Below are 19,787 nucleotides of genomic sequence, written 5' to 3' on the forward strand. Positions count from 1 at the left end.
ATGTCTAAGAAAGGTCTGGAAAGAAACATATTCTTAGTACTGTTTATCTCTGGAAAATAGGACTGGGGGGTGGTATTTTCCCTCTACACCCCTCTGTATGTTTTGCTTGATACTTCAGCAGTGTACATGTACTATGCTTATAATTTGCAATTAAGAAAGCCATTAACGGGTGCCTAGGTGACTCTTCATTTTGGCTTGAGTCATGATCTCGGGGTCGTGAGATTGAGCCCTGCCTTGGGCTCTGTGCTGGGTGTGGAGCCTGCTTAAGATTCTCTTTCTCCCTCTCTCTCTGCCTACCCCCACTTGCACATGCACACACTCTGTCTCTCTAATAATAAATAAATGAAAATTTAAAAAAAATGAAGCACCTGGGTGGCTCAGCTGGTTAAGTGTCCAACTCTTGGTTTTGGCTGGGGTCTTGATCTCATGGGTCATGAGACTGAGCCCCACTGTGGGCTCTGCTCAGTGAGGAGTCGGCTTCAAGAGTCTCTCCTCTGTCCCTCCCCCAACTCATGCTCATGATCTCTTTCTCTCAAAGAAATAAATCTTAAAAAACAAACAGTTAAAACTAGCTACCATTTACTAAATGCTCACAGCCTCATGGAACCTCATGACAAACTCATGAAAGGGGTAATACTATCACCTACGTTTTACAAAAAAGGAAATGAAGTTCAGAGAGAAGTAACTTGCCCAAGTTCACATAATAAGCAGTGAAGCTGGGATTAGAACCTAGCATCAGGGCTCTTAACCAATGTCGATTTTTTTTAAAAATTTCTTTCTTTCTTTCTTTCTTTATTTGAGAGAGAGAGTGTGCATGCGCACACCTGGGGCAGGAATAGGGAAGGAGGGGAAAGAATCTCAAGCAGACTCTGTGCTGAGCGTGGAACCCGGTGGTCTCAATCCCATGACCCTGAGATCATGACCTGAGCCAAAACCAAGAGTCATGCTCAACCGACTGAGCCATCCAGGTGCCCCTCTTAATCAATGTCTTGTACTGTCTCCAGAAATGAAAAACCAAGAAAGAAAAGGGGGAGGGAAAGGAGGAAGGGAGTCAGAGTAGTTAGTGACTGACAAATGGGACGAGCTGATGGGTGGCACTCACTGTATTGGATATAGGGGTGGTCACGAGGAATGCGGTCTAGGCTGATGTCATGCTCCTGGCGTCGGGGCACCTCCGAGTCAGCCATGCGGGGTGACAAGGTGACGATGAGGCCCTCCACAAACTTGATGGCGTGGGTGCGGATGCCGTCATTGTCAGAATCCAGCAGCAGAATGATGTCCGCAGCCATGGCAGACACCATGTCCCAGCAGGCTTCCTGGAGCTCACTGATGACTCGTGACTTTACCATCCACTGCGAGGGTGCCAGGGAAGAACAGAGGCAAAGAGAAGGGACATCAACTGCCAACTCTATCACTACCCAGAGACCCATAATGATGATGAATAAATTCATTTGGGCTACAACTCTGCCCCAGGCCCCGTGCTAGATGACACTGGGGACAAGACCCAGGGGTGACCAAACCAAGTCTGATTCTTCCCTCATGGGGTTCACAGACAGTGACCACCCACAGTGAAGAGGCTCAAATCTTAAGACACAGGAATAACAATACTGCCCTCACAACGTGGTGGCCCGAGAGTAAATGGATTCATTTATTTCATTAATGCTAATGAACACAACACCACAGTGCATGCTTTTCCTTACAGCACTTACCTCAGTACAAAACTAAAATTTCTGTGATTCTTTGATAAGCATCTATCTCCTTCACTGGGCGGTGAGCACCATGAAGGCAGGACCCAACCCATCTGAGTCACAGAGGAAGTACTCAGGGAATGTTTGTTAAGTGCATGAATGGATGGGTGGAAGGATGGATTAATGGCGATTCCCTGACCATTAGGACATTAGACCCCTTTGTTGTCAGTTCCCAGAGATCAACAGCACATCTTCCCCATAAAGAATTTGATCTGTCCCTGGTTTAACAGACCTGCCCCTGTGTCCCAACAAGGCTATAAATGAGACCTGTCAGATCGGGATGCCCCCAGGTGGGAGGGAGCACTTACTTGCAAGGCCACCTTGTAGAGCTGGGTCATAGTAAGGATGGCCTTCTTCACCACATTCACATTCTCATCCCTCAAGAGCATGTTGAGGTTTGCGATCAGTTTTAGCAGTAACTCAATGTCTCGCTTGCTGGGGGATAGAGAAAAAAGGTCAAGGTCAAAGTGGTCTTGGGGTATGTGATGGGAGCCTGGGGTCCACGAGGAAAGGGAAATCAGGGTCAGGTGTTTGTCAGGAGACTGGAGTTGGGGGGGGGGTAGTCAGGGACCGCATCTGTCTCGTTTGTCAGCACGTCCAGAAACTGAGAACAATGCCTGGCATCTTCGGACATAGCCACCCATGAACCCTCTCTCTGGGTTATTCCTGCAATGCCCACTCTTTTACTCTAGTAGGGCCCTGCTGTTCACATGAGGGGCAGCACAGCCAGACAAATGGACAAGCCAACTGTCTCATTTAGGCTAGTACTTCCCTTGTAGTAGCTTGTTGTGAACACTGCAACAATACTTGTAAAGTAGTTAGAACAGTATAGAAAGCATTTGGAAATATTAGCTGTCATTACCTTTAAGCACTTTGTTTTATGTAACCCCTAGTTTTGTTCACTAATCTGTTTACCTCAGTCCTGAGGGCTCTGAAAGTGGGGGACCCTTTCTAGTCATATAGAATCTCATTTTTTGTTGAAGAATGAAATACGTATTTGTTTGATGAATTAAAAAATTCAAGAAGGCCACACCTAGAGCTCAGATCATGAATATAATTTTTACAACATTCTATAATCTGAAGTTAAATATTAAGCTAATCAGTCAAAAAATATGAAACTCGGGGGCACCTGGGTGGTTCAGTCCGTTAAGCGGCCGACTCTTGATTTCGGCTCAGATCATGATCTCAGGGTCATGGGACTGAGCCTTGAGGCAGGCTCTGCGTTCAGGAGGGAGTGTGCTTGAGATTCTCTCTCTCCCTCTGCCCCTCCCCGCCCCGCCCCCGCTCACATGCTCTAATAAATAAATCTTAAAAAAAAAAAAAAAGGAAAAAAGAAAAAAGAAACTCAACTGCCAGCTACGTGAAGTCAGAAACAGTATCTGTATTTACTCACTGTTGTATTCCTACAGCCTGAGACACAAATGCCTGGCACATACCTGTTGAACATATATTGAAATTTACCACAAATTCTCCCAGTAAAAGATGGAGATTACGAATTTGGGCAATAGCATTACAGATATGGGTTAAAATCCCAGCCCTGCCACATACTGGCTTTTCGGCCTTAAGAAACTCACTTCACCTCTATGAGTCACAGTTTTGTCTTGTGATAAATGGGCCACATAACTAATCCATGATATTATTTTTGAAAATCTAAGTACATTAACAAACTAGGTAAAGCATTTAGTACAATGCCCGACAAAGAGAAAAGAGTCACTAATTAGGGGCTATTTTATTTCCTCTGAGTCATAAAGCAACCGAAGAATGTTGAATGAACAAATAACTCAGCTTGAATCACTTTTATCATTCTGAGCCTCAGTTTCCCTTTCCTTAAAAGGAGGATAACAAAGCCTCCCTTCCCAAGGCTGCTGTGAAAGTTACAGGTGAAAACAGAGGAGGGGATTTAACATAGCACATGGCAGAGTAAGCTTCCCATGTGGGCACCACTACAGTGAAATTCTTGTTCAACAAATACGTATTCAGTGCCTCCTTTGTGCCAACACCGTCCTAGGCATGGGGATAGAGCGGTCCACAATACAGAGAAGGCTTGCCCTCGTGGGGCTGACGTTTTTGTGGGGAAGACAAGCATCAAGGTAATTCCAACTAGTGAGGACACCATAAAGAACAGTGCAGATGGGATGCCAGAGGTCGGGGGCTGCACTGGCAGAGCCAGGAAAGGCTGGCTGAAGAAGACCAGAGTGAAGTGAAGGAGTGAGCCGGGGGCTCCCTGGGGGTGAGCATCCCTTGCGGGTACAGTAAGCTGAGAGAACAGTGTGTTTTGAGGAACAGGGAGGCTGGAGGATGTGAGTGAAGATCAGGGAGGGCACCAGGAGAAGATGAGGTGAGGGGGAGAAGTCTGGGTTTCGATCTAAGTGAGCCTGAGCTCTGAGAGCAGGGGAGAGCTGAGACGATCACTCTGGCCACCGTGAGAGAGGAAGCAGAGCATGGGTCTGGTATTTCCTTTGGGGAGGATAAAAATGCATTGGAACTAGATGGGTAAATGTGCTAAACGTCACTGAATTGTTCATTTAAAAATAGTTAATTTTATGGTATGTGAATTTACTTCAATTAAACAGAAGAGAGAGAGGGGAAGCGGGGTAACCAGACAGAAGGCCACCGGAGCCACCTAGGCGGGAGGTAATGGTGGCTTGGAGCAGCCTAACAGCCAAGGAAGTGGTTGAAAGATGGTCAGATGCTGTTTAAATGTTGAAGGTAGAGCCAACAGTCCTTACTGATGACATGTGGGATGTGAAGTGTGGGAGAAGAGCAATCATGAATGACTCCAAAACTTCAACCTTATTAAATATTTGCTGAGGAATCAGTGTGCATGGGAGGGAAAATGGGTCCAAGAAGCAGAGGGCAGGGCCAGGCGGGGAGCTGAAGAGGCTATCTCCACAAGGGGTGCTCCCGGGGGCTCCCTGCGCCACCCCATACCATGCCTCCTCGATGAAGCCAATGACAAATTTGCGCACTTCGATCGACTTGTCCGCTTGGAAAGCGATGATCTCCTGCCAACATCAGGAAGGCGGGTCAGGGCTGTACCAGGATCCATCCCCTTACCCCCTATACCCACACCCTTTCTCTCCCATTGGTCACTCACGTCCAAGAAGTTGTCTAGTAGTGTAGGATCTTTGTTGATGATCAATTCCTGGACCTGGAAGGACACTGGGGATGAGGAGGAGGGCCACCCATATAAAACCAGGCTCCAATCAGTATAGACAGGAGCATGTAGGAGAAAATAGCATGGAGGCAGGCAGCAGATAAACTCAGTTCAAATCCTGGCTCTGCCACTCCCCACCATGGCCTGGGCAAGTGGCTTCCTCCGAGTTTGTCTGCTCTTCTAAGAAATGGGGATCTTAAACACCAACTCATAGGGCTCCTGTGAAGCTTTAGTAAGAAGATCCTATAAGGCGTAAGGTCCTGGTCGGTAGTGAGCACCTGACACACAAGGGGGGGCTAAAGAAGAGGGGAGTGCTGCAGGAATTCCTTCCTGAGGCTCATCCATCAACTCTCTCCACTCTCCTCCTGTTTCTACTCCCCAGTCACATTGCCACAATTCAGTAGGCATTTCATGAAGTGAGAACCCACCTCCTGATGCCCTTGGACTTGCCAGGCTCTTTGGAATAAGCCCTTCCCACAGACTTTCTCATAAAAGCCCAGTGCCAGCACAGGCCTGGCTCCCACTGCTAAGAGGTTGAGTCAGCTACCCAAGGCTACAGGCCATACACACTGAGCAAGCAGCAGAACTAGGGCTCTCACCCAGGCGACCCAAACCCCCTGACCCCTGAACTTCACCTGCCTCCCAGTCTGAACAGCACACGGCCCCTTCCCTCCAATTCTTCCTGTCTTCTTTTGCCTTTGCATAGCTTATTGTGCGCTCCGCTCCACTCGAGACACTCTCCCTCTCTCACTTAGCCTGCTTCTCTCCTCATCCTCCGGGTCTCAGCTCTGATGTCCCCTCTTCCGGAAAGCCCTCCCTGACTCCACACCCCCAGGCTGGGGCAGCAGCCCCCTCGAGACTCCCACAGCAAGCTGGGTTCCTCCATCCTAGGCCTGCCCACTCTGTTCCCACTGTCTGGTGACCTGCATGTCTTCCCCACTAGATGGAAACCCGGCAAAGAGGAAATACAGGATGGAGAGCATAGGATTTGGAGTTGGAATCCAGCATTCAAGTCCTAGTTCAGCCAGCTCCTAGCAGACTGACCTGAGGCTCATTATTTTAAGTTCTGAGACTCTGCTTCTTTCTATAGAAAATGGGGACCAAATTACCCTGCTTCACAGAGCTTTTGTGAGAATTAAATGAGAGCATGCCTGTATAGCACTGGGCACCACAGCAAGCATATCCTAAATGCTTAAAGGTGGACACTAGCATTACACCAGTGTCTTCTTTTTCACATGTTCCCAGCCCCTCCCCTTGGGCTGCTCAGCCCAGCATCACCCCAGACCCTCACCTGCTTGAGTACTGTGATCTTTGAATCATTGGTGATCAGTGCTGCCTGGTTCAGGAGATCCACCACCTGGAAGGAGGGGGAGAGGCAGGGGATGGTGCTAGTTTCGCCCGCCCAGCCCCTCAGGCACCCCCTGGGCTCCACACCCAGGGGTGGACTGCCCTAAAGACACGGGCTGTGCCTCCCCATCCCACACCCTTCTCTCCAGGCTCACTCTCTCTGAGGTGGTCATGCCATCGATGCCCGGGCCCTCCTCTTGTGTGAAGAACTGTGACGCCACGCTCCGCCGAGTGACACTATCCCCACTACTGCCTGCCATGGCTGCTATCCGGTACTTCCTGGAAAAAAAAGAGGACCCATCAAGCCCTGGGGCTCCGTGGATAGGCTGGACGTTCACCCTACTTCGCGTCCACAAAGGGCGCGACCCTCCTTTCCATTCTGTCCTGTCCCTGTTGGGTCTTCTGAAGCCCCTCTCCCATCCAGGCTCTGTCTCAGACTGTGGGTGTATATAGGGGTTATAATCTGGGAGAGATGGATGTCTTCCAGGCCAGAGGCAGTCCCTTGTGGAGTGCCAGGCCTCACCTCCAGGACTTTGCACATAGCAGGCTGGCCACAAACATCTGCTGAATGACTGAACAAATGAACACACAGCAGCCACCTTGCTGGTTTCAGGGTCTCGTCTTGCCATCCAGCTGTACTCGAGACCAGACATGACAGCAGGCTTTCTATAACACAGCTCTGAGGAACACCAGTCACAGAGTCCTACATGATAAGTATTCAACACATCAGAAAAGGCCTAGTTAAAATAAATGGAATACTATGGAGTTGTTTTTTTAAAAAGGGGAGAGGGGAAGGGAAGACTTTTGGGCATCTGTCCCAGAGTCACACTTGGCAAAACTATTTATTTTATTTTTTAAAGATTTTATTTATTTATTTGACAGAGAGAGAGACAGCGAGAGCAGGAACACAAGCAGGGGGAGAGGGAGAAGCAGGCTTCCCGCCCAGCAGGGAGCCCGATGCGGGGCTTGATCCTAGGACCCCGGGATCATGACCTGAGCCGAAGGCAGCCACTTAACCGACTGAGCCACCCAGGCGCCCCTTGGCAAAACTATTTAATAAGGATCAACTACAGCATTATTCCTAACAGCAAAAGACTTAACAACCCAAGTGTTCTCAAACAGGGAGACTGGCTGGAAAAACATGATAAATCCACATAATAAAATACTATGCAACTGTAAAAAGGATGGGGGCGCCTGGGTGGCTCAGTGGGTTAAACGTCTGCCTTTGGCTCTGGTTCCCTGCTCAGCGGGAGCCTGTTTCTCCCGCTGCTCCCCGCTCATACTCTCTCTTGCTCTCTCTGTTGCTATCTCTGTCTCTCTCGCTCAAATAAATAAATAAAATCTTAAAAAAAAATGAGGGATGAAAAAATGAAAATCTCTATACATTGATAAACAGTGGATTCCAAGATATATTCACTGAAAACATGCAAAGCGGAATACAATGTTTGCTGCATGCTCCCTTTTTACAAAACACACACACACGTACATGTACATATATATATATGTACCTACGTACACATATATATTTAAAAAAATGAAAAGATAAACAAAAAATCAGAAGAGGAGGGAAAACAGTTAAGATAAATCTGGTAGGTCTCAATGTATCATTATAAAAAGCTGTCTGCAACAGCCTATGGCATCACAGAAAATAGCAATTCAATCCATTTTTGTCAAGTTTGTGTATGAAGACACAAAATGAACTGGGTCTGTTTCCTCTTCTATAAAAGAGGGATGGAGCACCTGGGTGGCTGAGTGTGCGTTCGGCTCAGGTCATGATCCCAGAGTCCCGGGATCGAGTCCCACATCGGGCTCTCTGCTCAGTGGAGAGCCTGCTTCTCCATCTGACCCTTCCCCCTCTCATGCTCGCTCTCTCAAATAAATAAAATCTTAAAAAACAAAACAAAACAAAAAACAGGGATGGCAACAGTGTTTACCTCCCAGGACTATTCCGAGGCGTAGATGAGTTAGTATACAAAATAAACACAAGATAAGTACAGCTACTATTTTTATGTGCCCCTGAAAAGATCTGAAGGATGTTGCATAAACTGTTAAGAACAATTTGAGGAGGGTGAAAAAGATGGACCTTTTAAAAGGAATGTAATATATTGCAATACAGTAGTTATTCACCAGATGTCTGCTGAATGAATGAGTATCCAACAGTCTCCTTCCTAGTCTCCCCGCCACCTGTCACAGCCACATCTTGCTTAGTGTCAATGCCATCATCCTCACCAAGGCCTAGAAGACCTTGTACGAAAGGCCCCTTCTACCTCTGCCCTCACTTTCCTCTAGGGTCTCTGTGCTCCAGCTCTTCCCTCACTACCCTACTTCAAGTGTCAATTCTTTCTCCCTGTCCATCTGTGTTACTCTATTTTTCTACACAGCCTTTATTACCTTCAACATACTACAAATTTATAAGCTCCATGAAGGCCAGGATTTGTGTGTGTCTGTTCACTTTTTAGATCTCCAGCGTGGAACAGTGCTTGGCACCTAGTAAGTGCTCAGTAAATATCTGAGTGAATGCCAAAGGGCTTCCCCAATCCCTAGACTTAGTATCCCCACCCTTTGGCTCCAGAATGCTTGAAAAATAATAACTAATATGTAAGCATACGTGTCAGGCACAATTCTAATACAAATGTTAACTTATTTAAAGCTCCCAACACCAACTCTTGGAGGCAGGTACTACTTTTAATCTCCATTTTACAGATGAGGAAATTTGAAGGCAAGGGAGGTAAAGTCACTTGACTGAAGGCTCACAGCTTCTAAGATGCAGACCCAGCAGTATGACTGCAGAATCTATCCTCCTCACCACCATGCAGTCCTGCCTCTCTGAAAGCCATTCCTTCTCCGCCCCAGGTCTGTTCCCAAGCAAGCCGAGGCGCATGGTCACCTGACAACCAGCATACTCCAGTCCCTTATCAGAACATAATGAACCTTTTCCTGATGAACCTTTCCAACCTTTCCACTCTCTCCATGACAATAACAGACTGAGATCTAGCTTTTTTTTTTTCTTTTAACCCTGTGTTCTTCCTCTTCTACTTCTTGCTTTATCCTTAAAACAAAACAAAACAACAAGGTTTATACACATTTCCCTTTCTTTTGTAAAAAGGGAGCATATAATTAGCACGGCCTGCTCTTTTGTTTGTTTTCACTTAATATATTCTGGAGCCCACTCTCTATATCAATGTAGAGACATTTTCTTCATTCCCTTCCCCCAACCCCCCATTCCCTTTAATAGTTGCATAGTATTTTATAACGTGGATGTTATCAGCTTTTTTTCTGCCAGTCTCCCTACTGAAGAACATCTGGGGTGCTTGCAGTCTTTTTGCTATTACCAACAATCCCCGCTTCCCCTCCCCTCCCGGTGTACTCCTTATGGAGTACCACTGCCCCACTCCCGCTTCGGAATATGACGCCACCCCTCATACACGGAGTAACCCCAGGAGTATCTTTCATTCATTCAACGAACATTAACCAGGCGTCTTCAGTGCGACCAGCGCTGTGCTGGGAACAGAGCGATGACCAACACATACTCTTGTCCCCGTGGGGTTCACGGTCAAGGTCCTAATCGAAAAACCCCACAAATAAAGGTCCAATGATAAATCAGACCACATGTGACATGAAGGAAAGGGACAAGGACCTATGAGAGCGTTTAACAGGCGGATTTCGGGACGGAGGGCGGGAAAGGAGGCCTTCGCAGAGGAAGTGACGTTGATGCCGAGACCCGAAAGATGAATGGGAGTTAGCCAGGCAGAATGGGTAAAAGGATGTTGCGGGCAGAGGGGACAGCATGTGCAAAAATCCTGAGGCCGAAAGGCGCATGGCGAGTTTGAGGAACCGGAAGGCTAGTGCAACTGTGCGAAGTGAGGAACGAGCAGAGAGGCCGAGCCGGGGCCGGCGGGGCGGACGCGCCTTGGGGGCCACGTTGGAACTTTGCCCTCAGGGCACTGGGAAGCCACGGGAGGGTCCCGAGCTGGGGAAGAAACTGGGGTCCCGAACGTCACTGCTCCCCTTTCCTCGCAGCGCCCCAACCCGCCGGCCAGCGCCCCTGCCGCTTCAGAGTCCCTCCTCCCTTCGTTCCCGGGCCCCCACGCCGCCCCCCGCTCACCGCGGCGCCGGCCTCCGTCCCCCTCGCGCCCCCTCAGCAGCGCCTCTTCACAGACGCCGCCGTCGCCATCTTCCGTTCGCCGCCGGGACACTGCGCACGCGCCGCGCACACAGGGCCGCCGGGAAATGGAGTCCACACTGCGGCCCGACCCCGCCCCTACCTCCTGCGGCGCGAGAGGCCTTCCGCCCTCCCCCCGACGACGCCGGGGTGCCTTTCATTTCCGGCCTTTGAACGCCATGCCTTAAGGGAAATGTAGTCCCTTAGCAGAGGCACTGGACGGAAAGGGAGGTAGAGGCTTCTGGGAAATGGAGTTCACGGTGGTTTCTGAGTCCCTGGACGGCTGGTGTTAGAGAGGGTGGAGAGTCCGCGCGACGAAGCTCCTAGGTCCTGGAGGTGGTCTGTTGCCCCATTGGAGTCTAAGCAGAGTCCCCGATCCCGTCCACCTTAGGTCCTGACCGTTTACGCAGTCTGGAGCATTTCCAGTTGTCGGAAGCTTCAGTCTTCCTGTCCGTCCAGTGGGAACGTGGGTTCGAGGGTCTCTTACGGTCCTTATGGTAGCATATACTGACCTCTGGAGTCCACTGCGCTCTGAGGCCCCCTCTTCTCCGCCGCGGTCATGCTGGGCTCTGGCTATTCGCCTTCTCCTGTCGAGGTGATGAAACCCGCTGGGGTAGAAGAGCCCCAGAATTCTGCCCTTGGGGACTTTAGCATCGGCAGTGTCTCCCACTCGTAGCTCCCTCTCTTCAGCCACCTCCAGCTCTCGTGGCCCCGGGCTGCGGCTCCCGGCGCCTGAGGTCTGTCTCCGCGCAATCCCGCAGGGGGCGCCCCAGTCCGAGCGCGCCGCCCTCGGGGAGGCGGGAGGGGAGCCCGGGGCGGGCGAGGGAGGGGGGCGGGGGTGTCCCAGCTATAAAGCGTGGCCGCCTCCCGCGGCGCCCAGGACGGCTGGGACCCCGGGCGGTCGGACGGGCGGGCACCGGTCGGAGCTCGGGCCGTGCCGGCTGAGAGATCTGAAGCGCTCGGTTACCCCCGGGCCGGAGCGGGGGCGGGAGGGGGCGCAGGCCCGGGGGATGCTGGGCTCGGTGAAGATGGAGGCCCATGACCTGGCCGAGTGGAGCTACTACCCGGAGGCGGGCGAGGTGTGTCCTCGGGGATGGCGGAGCGGAAGTGGGGGGCAGGAATCAGGGTGCGAGCGTGAATGGGGGGCAAGGATGGGGTGTGGGATCAAAAGGGGCCCCCAACTACAGTTGAGGAGCGGAGGAACTAGAGACACGCAGACCAGGTGTAGGAGTCAGGGATGGGGGACGAGGCATGGGAGTGCGGTTTAGACTGGTTGGAGCGAGGGCTCAAACGGAAAAAATTAGGCAAGGGTCAGGTCATAGTTTAAACGTGAAGACTGGGTGTTGCGGACCCAAAATCCAAGGGATTAAAATGAAAAAAAAAACAAAACAACTCAAAACAAAGATAGGAATCCGAGTTCCAGGACAGGGGACAGAGCTGGGGGATTAGGAAATAGGGTTCCAAAGAGGGGGAAAGACCGGAGCTAAGAGATGGGAGAAAAAGGTCACCATTAAGGAAAGTCTGAGGTGAGAGCTCAGGGATAGAATATAGTTAAAGATGGGGTTTCCGGGGTAGAAATCAGAATTGAGATTGGAGGATAAGCATCTTGGGGGTGGCGACCTAAGAGTCAGAAATAGGGATTGGTGCTCAAAGTTAAGAGATGGTGGTGCTCAGACATGAAACATGGTTTGGGAACCTGTAATAACAGGTGGGTGAGAGTTGGGGCTCAGAGAGACGGGGGCCCAGATAGGGTCAGAGTTGGGAGCCTGAGAGCAGATGTGGGCAACGGCATTGTCAGGAGACGGGTCAATATCCACCCCCATCTCTATTCATGACCCTTACCCCTCCCGCCTGAACTTCAGTGGTTTAATTGTTTTTAGAGACCCTCAGCAGGGATACTCCTTGTTGGAGGCTGAAGGGTTTCAGATTTCACACACACCCCCCTCCCAGTAATCTCCAGTAATTGCTAATGTCCTCACTTGTCCCATCTCTGACAAGGCCGTCCTTGGAGTAGGGGGTGGGGTGTATCGTAATTCCCTCACCTCAGCAGAAGGAAAGTCCTTCCCCAAGTCTAACTCCCATTCCCATTGCTGCAAGGGCTCCTCCTTAGCTTGTTCTTTCTATAGTCAAGATTGTGAAATGGCAGGGGAGGGATCCTAGTAGGAAGGTTATGGGGGTCTGGACATTTGGGTTCTTAACCTGGAAGGAGACTTTGGGCTTCAGGTCAGAGGGGGACTGGAATGTCTGAGATCCCCAAGGATTCAGAGATCTGGGGGTTTACAAGGGGCCCCACCGTGCCTGAGTCCTGGGTCTGGAGTTTGAAGCTCGGGGTGGGACTCCTGGTTTCCCAGGCCTGCAGGGATTGGCAAAGTGCCCAGGAGGGGCCAGTCCTGGGGCTGTGGAGGTGTGAGGTGCACGTGGGGTGGGGCAGGCTGACCAGGGAAGGGATTGGGAGTGCGGAGAGCTGAAGGTGAAGTTGTATGGTGGGGAAGGCAGAGAGAGACCAGGTTGGAAGTGGAGGCTCCCAGGTGGTGGTGGGGGGCGGGGGGGAGGAGGGTGGGGTGCTGAACCCCTAGAGAGTTCAGAGCCTGGGGACATGATTGAAGAAGACCCAACTACAGATCTATGTTTGGGCAGGGGCCACATCTTTTAAGAAGTAAGTTGTGTGGGTCTAGGGATGGAGGAGTCGCTATTGGGGCACAGTCTGAAGTTTAAGAATTTGCATTTGCACATTGAAATTGTGTCAGTAATTGAGGGACCGTCTAGAAATGATTAGCATTTGAGAGCATATTGTGGAAGAGTTAACATATGGGGGGCCGGAAATGGAAATATGGTGTCCCCAGCCTTCCCATCCACTGAGCCACCTCCTCCCCCTGGGTCAGAACAATAGGGAGAGAAACATCTGCACTCACTCAGCAACTAAGAACTAAGAGGGTTCCCAAACTGCTTCTTGCTCACAGCACCCTCCTGCTGGGGTGATTGACACCCCCGGTCAGGCTCCCTGTCAGGAAGGAAATTGGAAAGTTAGCACCCTGGGGTGTCCCGACTGGCCTCCAGTTCTCACAAATCAGCTGGTCCAAGTGCTCCCCCCTTTTAGAGATGGGAACTCTGAAGCCTCTCCAAGTGTTGGGGGCTGCTGGAGGATCTGGACTGGGACTGGGACTAGAAACCAGGCTTCTGGTTTCACGCAGCCTTCCTCTGCTCCCTGTCACACCCTCCCCCAGAGACAATAAGGAAATGAAAGGAGAGAAATTCCAGCCTCCTGGGATGGGGGTGCAGGTCCCCTGAGGGCTTCCCCCCAATCTCAGCCCCGCCCTGGCAGGGGAGATCCGGCTCACACCCGGACACTGGGGGTTCATCCCAGCCCTGGGGCGTGGGAAAGCTAAGGGTGGATTAGGGCAGCTGGTGTGCTTGAGGTCAGACCTCAAGGAGGACTTCCGGGTGGGTGGAGACCCAGAAAAGGAGGGCCCTGGGGTCCCAGTCATTCTTCCTCTGTGATACAGAGGACGCTCATGGAGCTGGAGAATTGGAGTGAGGGTCGCAGAGGGATTTCGGAACTCTCTGTGGATGCCCCTGAGTCCATTGCCTTCCCTCAGCTCTGAAGGACCTGCTTCCCTTATCCTGGGGAGGGGGCAGAATCAGCCAAGGTGGTGGTGGGGACACCAGTGCGTGGAGGAGGGGTAGCTGTGATTCCAGTTTCAATGGGAGGCTTCTGGGGGGATGGTGATGCTGAGGCGAGGAGACAGAGAGGTCCAGAAATGTGCTGGAGGGAAAGAGACAATGGCCGGGGAGGGGAGCAGAGAGAGACAGGGAGAGATAGGGTGGGGGAAGAGGGATAGGGTTGGGGAGAGTCATGAGGAGGGACAGGCAGGGGGGTTGGGGAGAGATGAGAGAGAGACAGGAGAAGGAGGTGAAGACAGAGGGGCGAGAAAGAGATGGGGAGAGACAGGGAGGAGAGGAAGCTTGGATGGAGACTGGGGAGTAGAGAGGAGGGGGAGAGGGCAGGAGCAGGGAGGTACTGAGATGGGGGAAAGAGATGGACAGATACACATGGAGCCAGCTGGGAGACTCAGAGACCAGAGACAAAAGAACTGCCTGGAAGTATGTGAGAGAGAAGAGAGTTTCTCTGCCTGGGCTCAGACTAGAGTTGGTTGTCGCCTGTCCCCAGCTCTCTGAGTGACCCCGGCCATTCCCTTCTCTCTCAGGACCTTGGGACCTGCAGACCCTTACAGTGACAGGGGACAAGACAGGACCCACTGACTCACAGCAAAGGCAGCTCGTGCTGGAAAGATAGCAGCACCCCCAGGGCCATGAGACCCCCACGTGGGGAGGGAGCAGGGCAGACAGGGGGCCATTGGCGGACTGAGGGAGAGAGGATGGTGGACAGTGGATGGAAGGGGTAAATACACACAACGAGGGAGAAATCACCACCCACCGTGCTTTCTGTTTTCCATGTTTATCTGGTTCCTTTCCTAGCAGGAAACTGTCAGGTCTGTGAAGGCAGGCGTTTCTGTCTTGTCTTGGTCACTTGCTTTTGTAGCGTGATCCAGAGCACTGGTCTGGAGCCGGACTGCCTAAATTCAGAACCCCAGCTCTGCCCCTTCCTTACTGTCTGACCCTGGACAACCTCTCTGGGCCTCAGCTTTCTCACCCATACAATGGGTGTTACCATAGCGCGGTTGTCAAAGTTGAACGGAGACCTTTCCTGTGAAGTGCTTGGAGCAGTGCCTGGCACAAAGTAGGTGGCCAGATAGATATTTGTTTAATGGATGGAAGAATAGAGGATTATTCAGAGAGACCTAGTGATGTCTACTGTTTTTCATTGAGCTAAGATGCATGTTTTTCATTTGAACATTTCTGAAAATGGGATGGGCTTTACAGTCAATGGTGTCTAGGGACTGACAGTATTTTTCCCCCTTTATTGGTATTATTCTTATTGGTACTTAAAATAACACAGCAGCTTACAAATAGCGATGCCTTAGATTTAATGATATATGGTAAAGAGGCAATATAGATTAGGTTGAAACGTGATTTCCGATACTGAAACATTTAAACAATTTTTTTAAGTTTTACTTATTTAAGTAATCTTTACACCCAATGTGGGCTCGAACTCACAACCCTGAGATCAAGACTCGCATGCTCTTCCGACTGAGGTGCCCCTCCCCCCTCCACAATCCTGAAACATTTTTGGCCTCTGACAACTGTAATTCTATAACCCAAAAGAGTGATAGAGAGTACCCATATTTATAGATGGGATGGAGATAAGTCAGGAGTTTTCGATTTTTTCAGTTTTAGGACCTCTTTACATGCTTAAAAATTATTGAGGACCCCAAACAGGTTTCATTCATGTAAATTATGTCTATCAATAGTTACTGCATTGGGGCACCTTGGGTGGCTCGGTCGTTAGGCGTCTGCCTTCGGCTCAGGTCATGATCCCAGGGTCCTGGGATCGAGCCCCGCGTCGGGCTCCCTGCTCGGCGGGAGGCCTGCTTCTCCCTCTCCCACTGCCCCTGCTTGTGTTCCCTCTCTCGCTGTCTCTCTCTATCAAATAAATAAATAAAATCTTTCAATAAAATAAAATAAAGTTGTTACCTTTTAAAAAAAATAGTTACTGCATTAAAAAAAGAAAAGTTACTGTATTAGAAATTAAAACTGAGAAATTTTTATAATATGGGTTAATTAATTTTAAGATTTTATTTATTTGAGACAGAGACAGAGTGAGCGAGAGCATGAGCGGGGTCGGGGGGATGGAGAGGGAGAAGGAAAAGCAGACTCCCCACGGAGCAGGGAGCCCGACACAGGGGCTCGATCCCAGGACCCTGGGATCATGACCTGAGCCGAAGGCAGATGCTTAACTGACTGAGCCACCCAGGCACCCCTGGATTAATTAATTTTAAACCAACAATTTTTTAGCATAAATACTGTGTTTTTACTAATAACTATATTTTGGGGCGCCTGGGTGGCTCAGTCAGTTAAGCATCTGCCTTCGGCTCAGGTCATGATCTCAGGGTCCTGGGATCGAGCCCCGCATCGGGCTCCCTGCTCGGCGGAAAGCCTGCTTCTCCCTCCCCCATTCCCCCTGCTTGTGTTCCCTCTCTCGCTTGTCTCTCTCTGTCACATAAATAAATAAAATCTTTAAAAAAATAAAAATAAAATAAAATAACTATATTTCAAAACATTTAGTGAGAGGAGTGGCACTGTTATATTTTTGGCAAATCTCTTCAGTGTCTGGTTCAATAGGAGACAGCTGGATTCTTGTGGCTGCTTCTACATTTGGTCTGTTGCAATGTCACATGTCCGGTGGCCTCTGGAAAACTCCACTGTAACTCCTGAGAGAGACAGAGAGTGAAAAAGGCTAGTAATTTCTTAGCATTATATGCAAATAGTTTTGACCTCCTGGACATCCTGAAAGGGTCTCCGAGACTCCCCCGGGTGTCCTGGACCACACTTTGAGAACCACTTAAAGCATGAGCTCCAGTATAGGGATCCCTTGGGGGGTGGAGGGTGAGGTCAGGGATGGGGCGCATGAGGATGGGGAAGAGAGAGAGACTTCCAGAGACAGCCATCTGCAAACAGAGGTAAGGATGGGAGGGACTTGTAGAAGAGGCAAGACAGACAGACAGATGGACATATAGTGGGGGCCAGTGACCCTTTGCCGACCAGGAGAGTGGCAACTCACTGACCTCCCCCCATCTCTCTTTCTCTCCTTGCAGGTCTACTCGCCGGTGACCCCAGTGCCCACCATGGCCCCCCTCAACTCCTACATGAGCCTGAACCCTCTGAGTGCTCCCTACCCCCCTGGGGGGCTCCCTGCCTCTCCGCTGCCCTCAGGACCGCTGGCGCCCCCAGCCCCCGCAGCACCCCTGGGGCCCACCTTCCCAGGCCTGGGTGCCAGTGGTGGCGGAGGCAGCGGCTCAGGGTATGGCGGCCCGGGCCCGGGGCTGGTGCACGGGAAGGAGATGCCGAAAGGCTACCGGCGGCCACTGGCCCACGCCAAGCCGCCATATTCCTACATCTCGCTCATCACCATGGCCATCCAGCAGGCGCCGGGCAAGATGCTGACCCTGAGCGAGATCTACCAGTGGATCATGGACCTCTTCCCCTACTACCGGGAGAACCAGCAACGCTGGCAGAACTCCATCCGCCACTCACTGTCTTTCAACGACTGCTTTGTCAAGGTGGCGCGCTCCCCAGACAAGCCGGGCAAGGGCTCCTACTGGGCCCTGCACCCCAGCTCAGGGAACATGTTTGAGAACGGCTGCTACCTGCGCCGCCAGAAGCGCTTCAAGCTGGAGGAGAAGGTGAAGAAAGGGGCTGGCGGGACCTCCACCTCCAGGAACAGTGCAGGGGCGGCTGCCTCGGCCGCCGCCCCTGCCGCCACGGTCAGCTCTCCCCCGCAGCCCCAACCTCCGCCCCCTGAGCCGGAGGCCCAGGGCGGGGAAGATGTGGGGGCTCTGGACTGTGGCTCACCCCCTTCCTCCACACCCTATTTCACTGGCCTGGAGCTCCCCGGGGAGCTGAAGCTGGATGCTCCCTACAACTTCAACCACCCTTTCTCCATCAACAACCTAATGTCGGAACAGACACCGGCACCTCCTAAACTGGACGTGGGGTTTGGGGGCTATGGGGCAGAGGCGGGGGAGCCTGGGGTCTACTACCAGGGTGTCTATTCCCGCTCTCTGCTTAACGCGTCCTAGCAGGGGTGTGGGAGTGTGGTGGGTGGGGTATGGCCGTAACTCACACCATCAGGCGCTTGGGGCCTGATCCTCCTGGTGACACTTGGCTTGTCCCATCAGTTACCATCTTGGTTGGCCTATTAGGGTGGTGATTGCTGTCTCTGGAGGCATCGGGCCAATCCTTTGGGTACTGGGATAACTGCCGTTGACATCTTGGCGGGCCCACTGGGTACTACAAAGACTGCCATGTCGATTGATGTTGTTCGTCCCTCTGTTGGGTGCTCTGATGGCCACCACCCGGGATGACATCTTAGTTGGCCCTTTGGACACGGTGATGGACATCCTCTTGACTAATCCTTTGGATGTGATGGTGATACCATTCCAATGACATCTTTGGCCCATTGGGTGCTGTGCTTCTTTTTTGGTGGGCTTCTTGGCATAGTCGATGCCGAGTTGGGCAGCATCCTGCATAACATCTCTATTTTGGGCACGTTGGGTGCTATGATGGCCACCATCTCGGTTGGCTGACATAACCAGTGTCCCATTGTGCACTGTGATAGCTGCCACGGCCCCTGGGTTGGCCATTGTCGTCACCGTCTCTTTGGTGTGAGTTGAGTGAGGGATGGAAGTGTGAATACTCCTTGGTTTTTTTCTGGAGCCCATTCCCCTCTCTGGTCCAGGAGAAACCAGAAAGGACTGGCTAGGGTATGGGGAATTTCTACTGAAGTCTGGTTCTTGCCTGGGAAGCGGGATACTGGCTGTGCTTGACTATTAAAGGCACTGTTTTTGCCTCTCACTGAACGTCTCTTTTCCTTGGAGGGTGGGCCCTGCAGGGCTTGAACACCTGAATTGCAGTGTCCCTGTCCCCTCTCCCGCCTACCCCCAAGAGGTAGCTGCCTCTGGGGGAGGAGTTGGGGGAGGCATCGACCTGACCTTTGGCTCTTCACTGTCCCTGACCCCAAGGACAGTTTGCTCACAGATAGCAGCCCCTGCAGCAGTGGGGCCAGGGCGGCCGGGGGAGGAGGCTCTGCAGTGACCAAGGCCATCTCCCCACCCCCACTCCCCAGACACACACCTCTAACTCTGAGGCCCAAGGAGCCCAGGGGCTACTCAACTTTTGGTTAAGCTGGGGAGGAGGGGAAGGCACAAACCAGGTGTTAATTGAAGGAGATGGTGTGTGTGTGTGTGTGTGTGTGTGTGTGTGTGTGTTCGGGGGGTGGGCCTCCATTGGTCATAGGATATTACTGTGCCCACTGGGGTCTCTGTGGCCTGCGCATTGTTCCCTCTGGTTTGTATCCCTCCATTGTGTGGGTTTGCATGTCCCTTCACACTCTGAGTGCTACCTGTGGGTCCTGGGATCTCTTATTGTTTAGTGTGTATGGTTCTCTCTGTCCACCTACCCCTGGGTCCTTGTGGGTCTCCCACTGTAGGCGCAGGTCTCCATGTCCATTTGTCAGCATACCCATCGCCTCAAGGAGTGTGTGTGGGGCTCAATCTGCGTCGAAGGCCTGCCTGTCACTGTTCTGTGTGCACCTCTGAGTCAGCATCCGCCTGTATGTTTCAAATGTTTCAAAGAGTCTGCCTGCGCTTGAGTATTATGCCTGTCACTGTTGCGTGGAGGGTTGGCTGTCCCTTCTGCAGGCAGGTGTGTGGGGAAGGAGTTCGGTCCTCCTTGGGCGACTGTGGGCCTCTGGGGT

The 19,787-nt window shown here is 51.6% G+C and overlaps 2 protein-coding genes across 4 annotated transcripts in view; one reads left to right on the top strand and one right to left on the bottom strand.

Moving 5' to 3' along the window:
* Nucleotides 1-10,506, bottom strand: part of SYMPK (symplekin) — a 35,594-nt gene extending 25,088 nt beyond the window's left edge. The window contains exons 1-7 of one of the 3 annotated variants that reach the window (XM_027618637.2): nucleotides 10,358-10,506; nucleotides 6,408-6,531; nucleotides 6,197-6,262; nucleotides 4,846-4,899; nucleotides 4,680-4,753; nucleotides 2,057-2,183; nucleotides 1,103-1,352 (exon numbers count right to left, since the gene is read on the bottom strand). In XM_027618637.2, the coding sequence (XP_027474438.1) occupies nucleotides 1,103-1,352; nucleotides 2,057-2,183; nucleotides 4,680-4,753; nucleotides 4,846-4,899; nucleotides 6,197-6,262; nucleotides 6,408-6,512 (676 nt within the window). In that variant the 5' untranslated portion in view covers nucleotides 6,513-6,531; nucleotides 10,358-10,506. Of the gene's footprint in view, nucleotides 1-1,102; nucleotides 1,353-2,056; nucleotides 2,184-3,141; nucleotides 3,185-4,679; nucleotides 4,754-4,845; nucleotides 4,900-6,196; nucleotides 6,263-6,407; nucleotides 6,532-10,357 lie in introns of those variants that run through there. The other 2 variants (XM_027618638.2, XM_027618639.2) reach the window with 2 other exon arrangements.
* Nucleotides 10,507-11,299: 793 nt separating this feature from the next.
* FOXA3 (forkhead box A3) lies at nucleotides 11,300-18,880 on the top strand. The gene is made up of 2 exons (XM_027619175.1): nucleotides 11,300-11,493; nucleotides 17,128-18,880. The coding sequence occupies exons 1-2, from the start codon at nucleotides 11,425-11,427 to the stop codon at nucleotides 18,109-18,111; spliced, it is 1,053 nt and encodes a 350-aa protein (XP_027474976.1). The 5' UTR covers nucleotides 11,300-11,424; the 3' UTR covers nucleotides 18,112-18,880.
* Nucleotides 18,881-19,787: the final 907 nt, after the last annotated feature.

This window comes from Zalophus californianus, chromosome 17, assembly GCF_009762305.2.
Source record: "Zalophus californianus isolate mZalCal1 chromosome 17, mZalCal1.pri.v2, whole genome shotgun sequence".
Lineage (NCBI taxonomy): Eukaryota > Metazoa > Chordata > Mammalia > Carnivora > Otariidae > Zalophus > Zalophus californianus.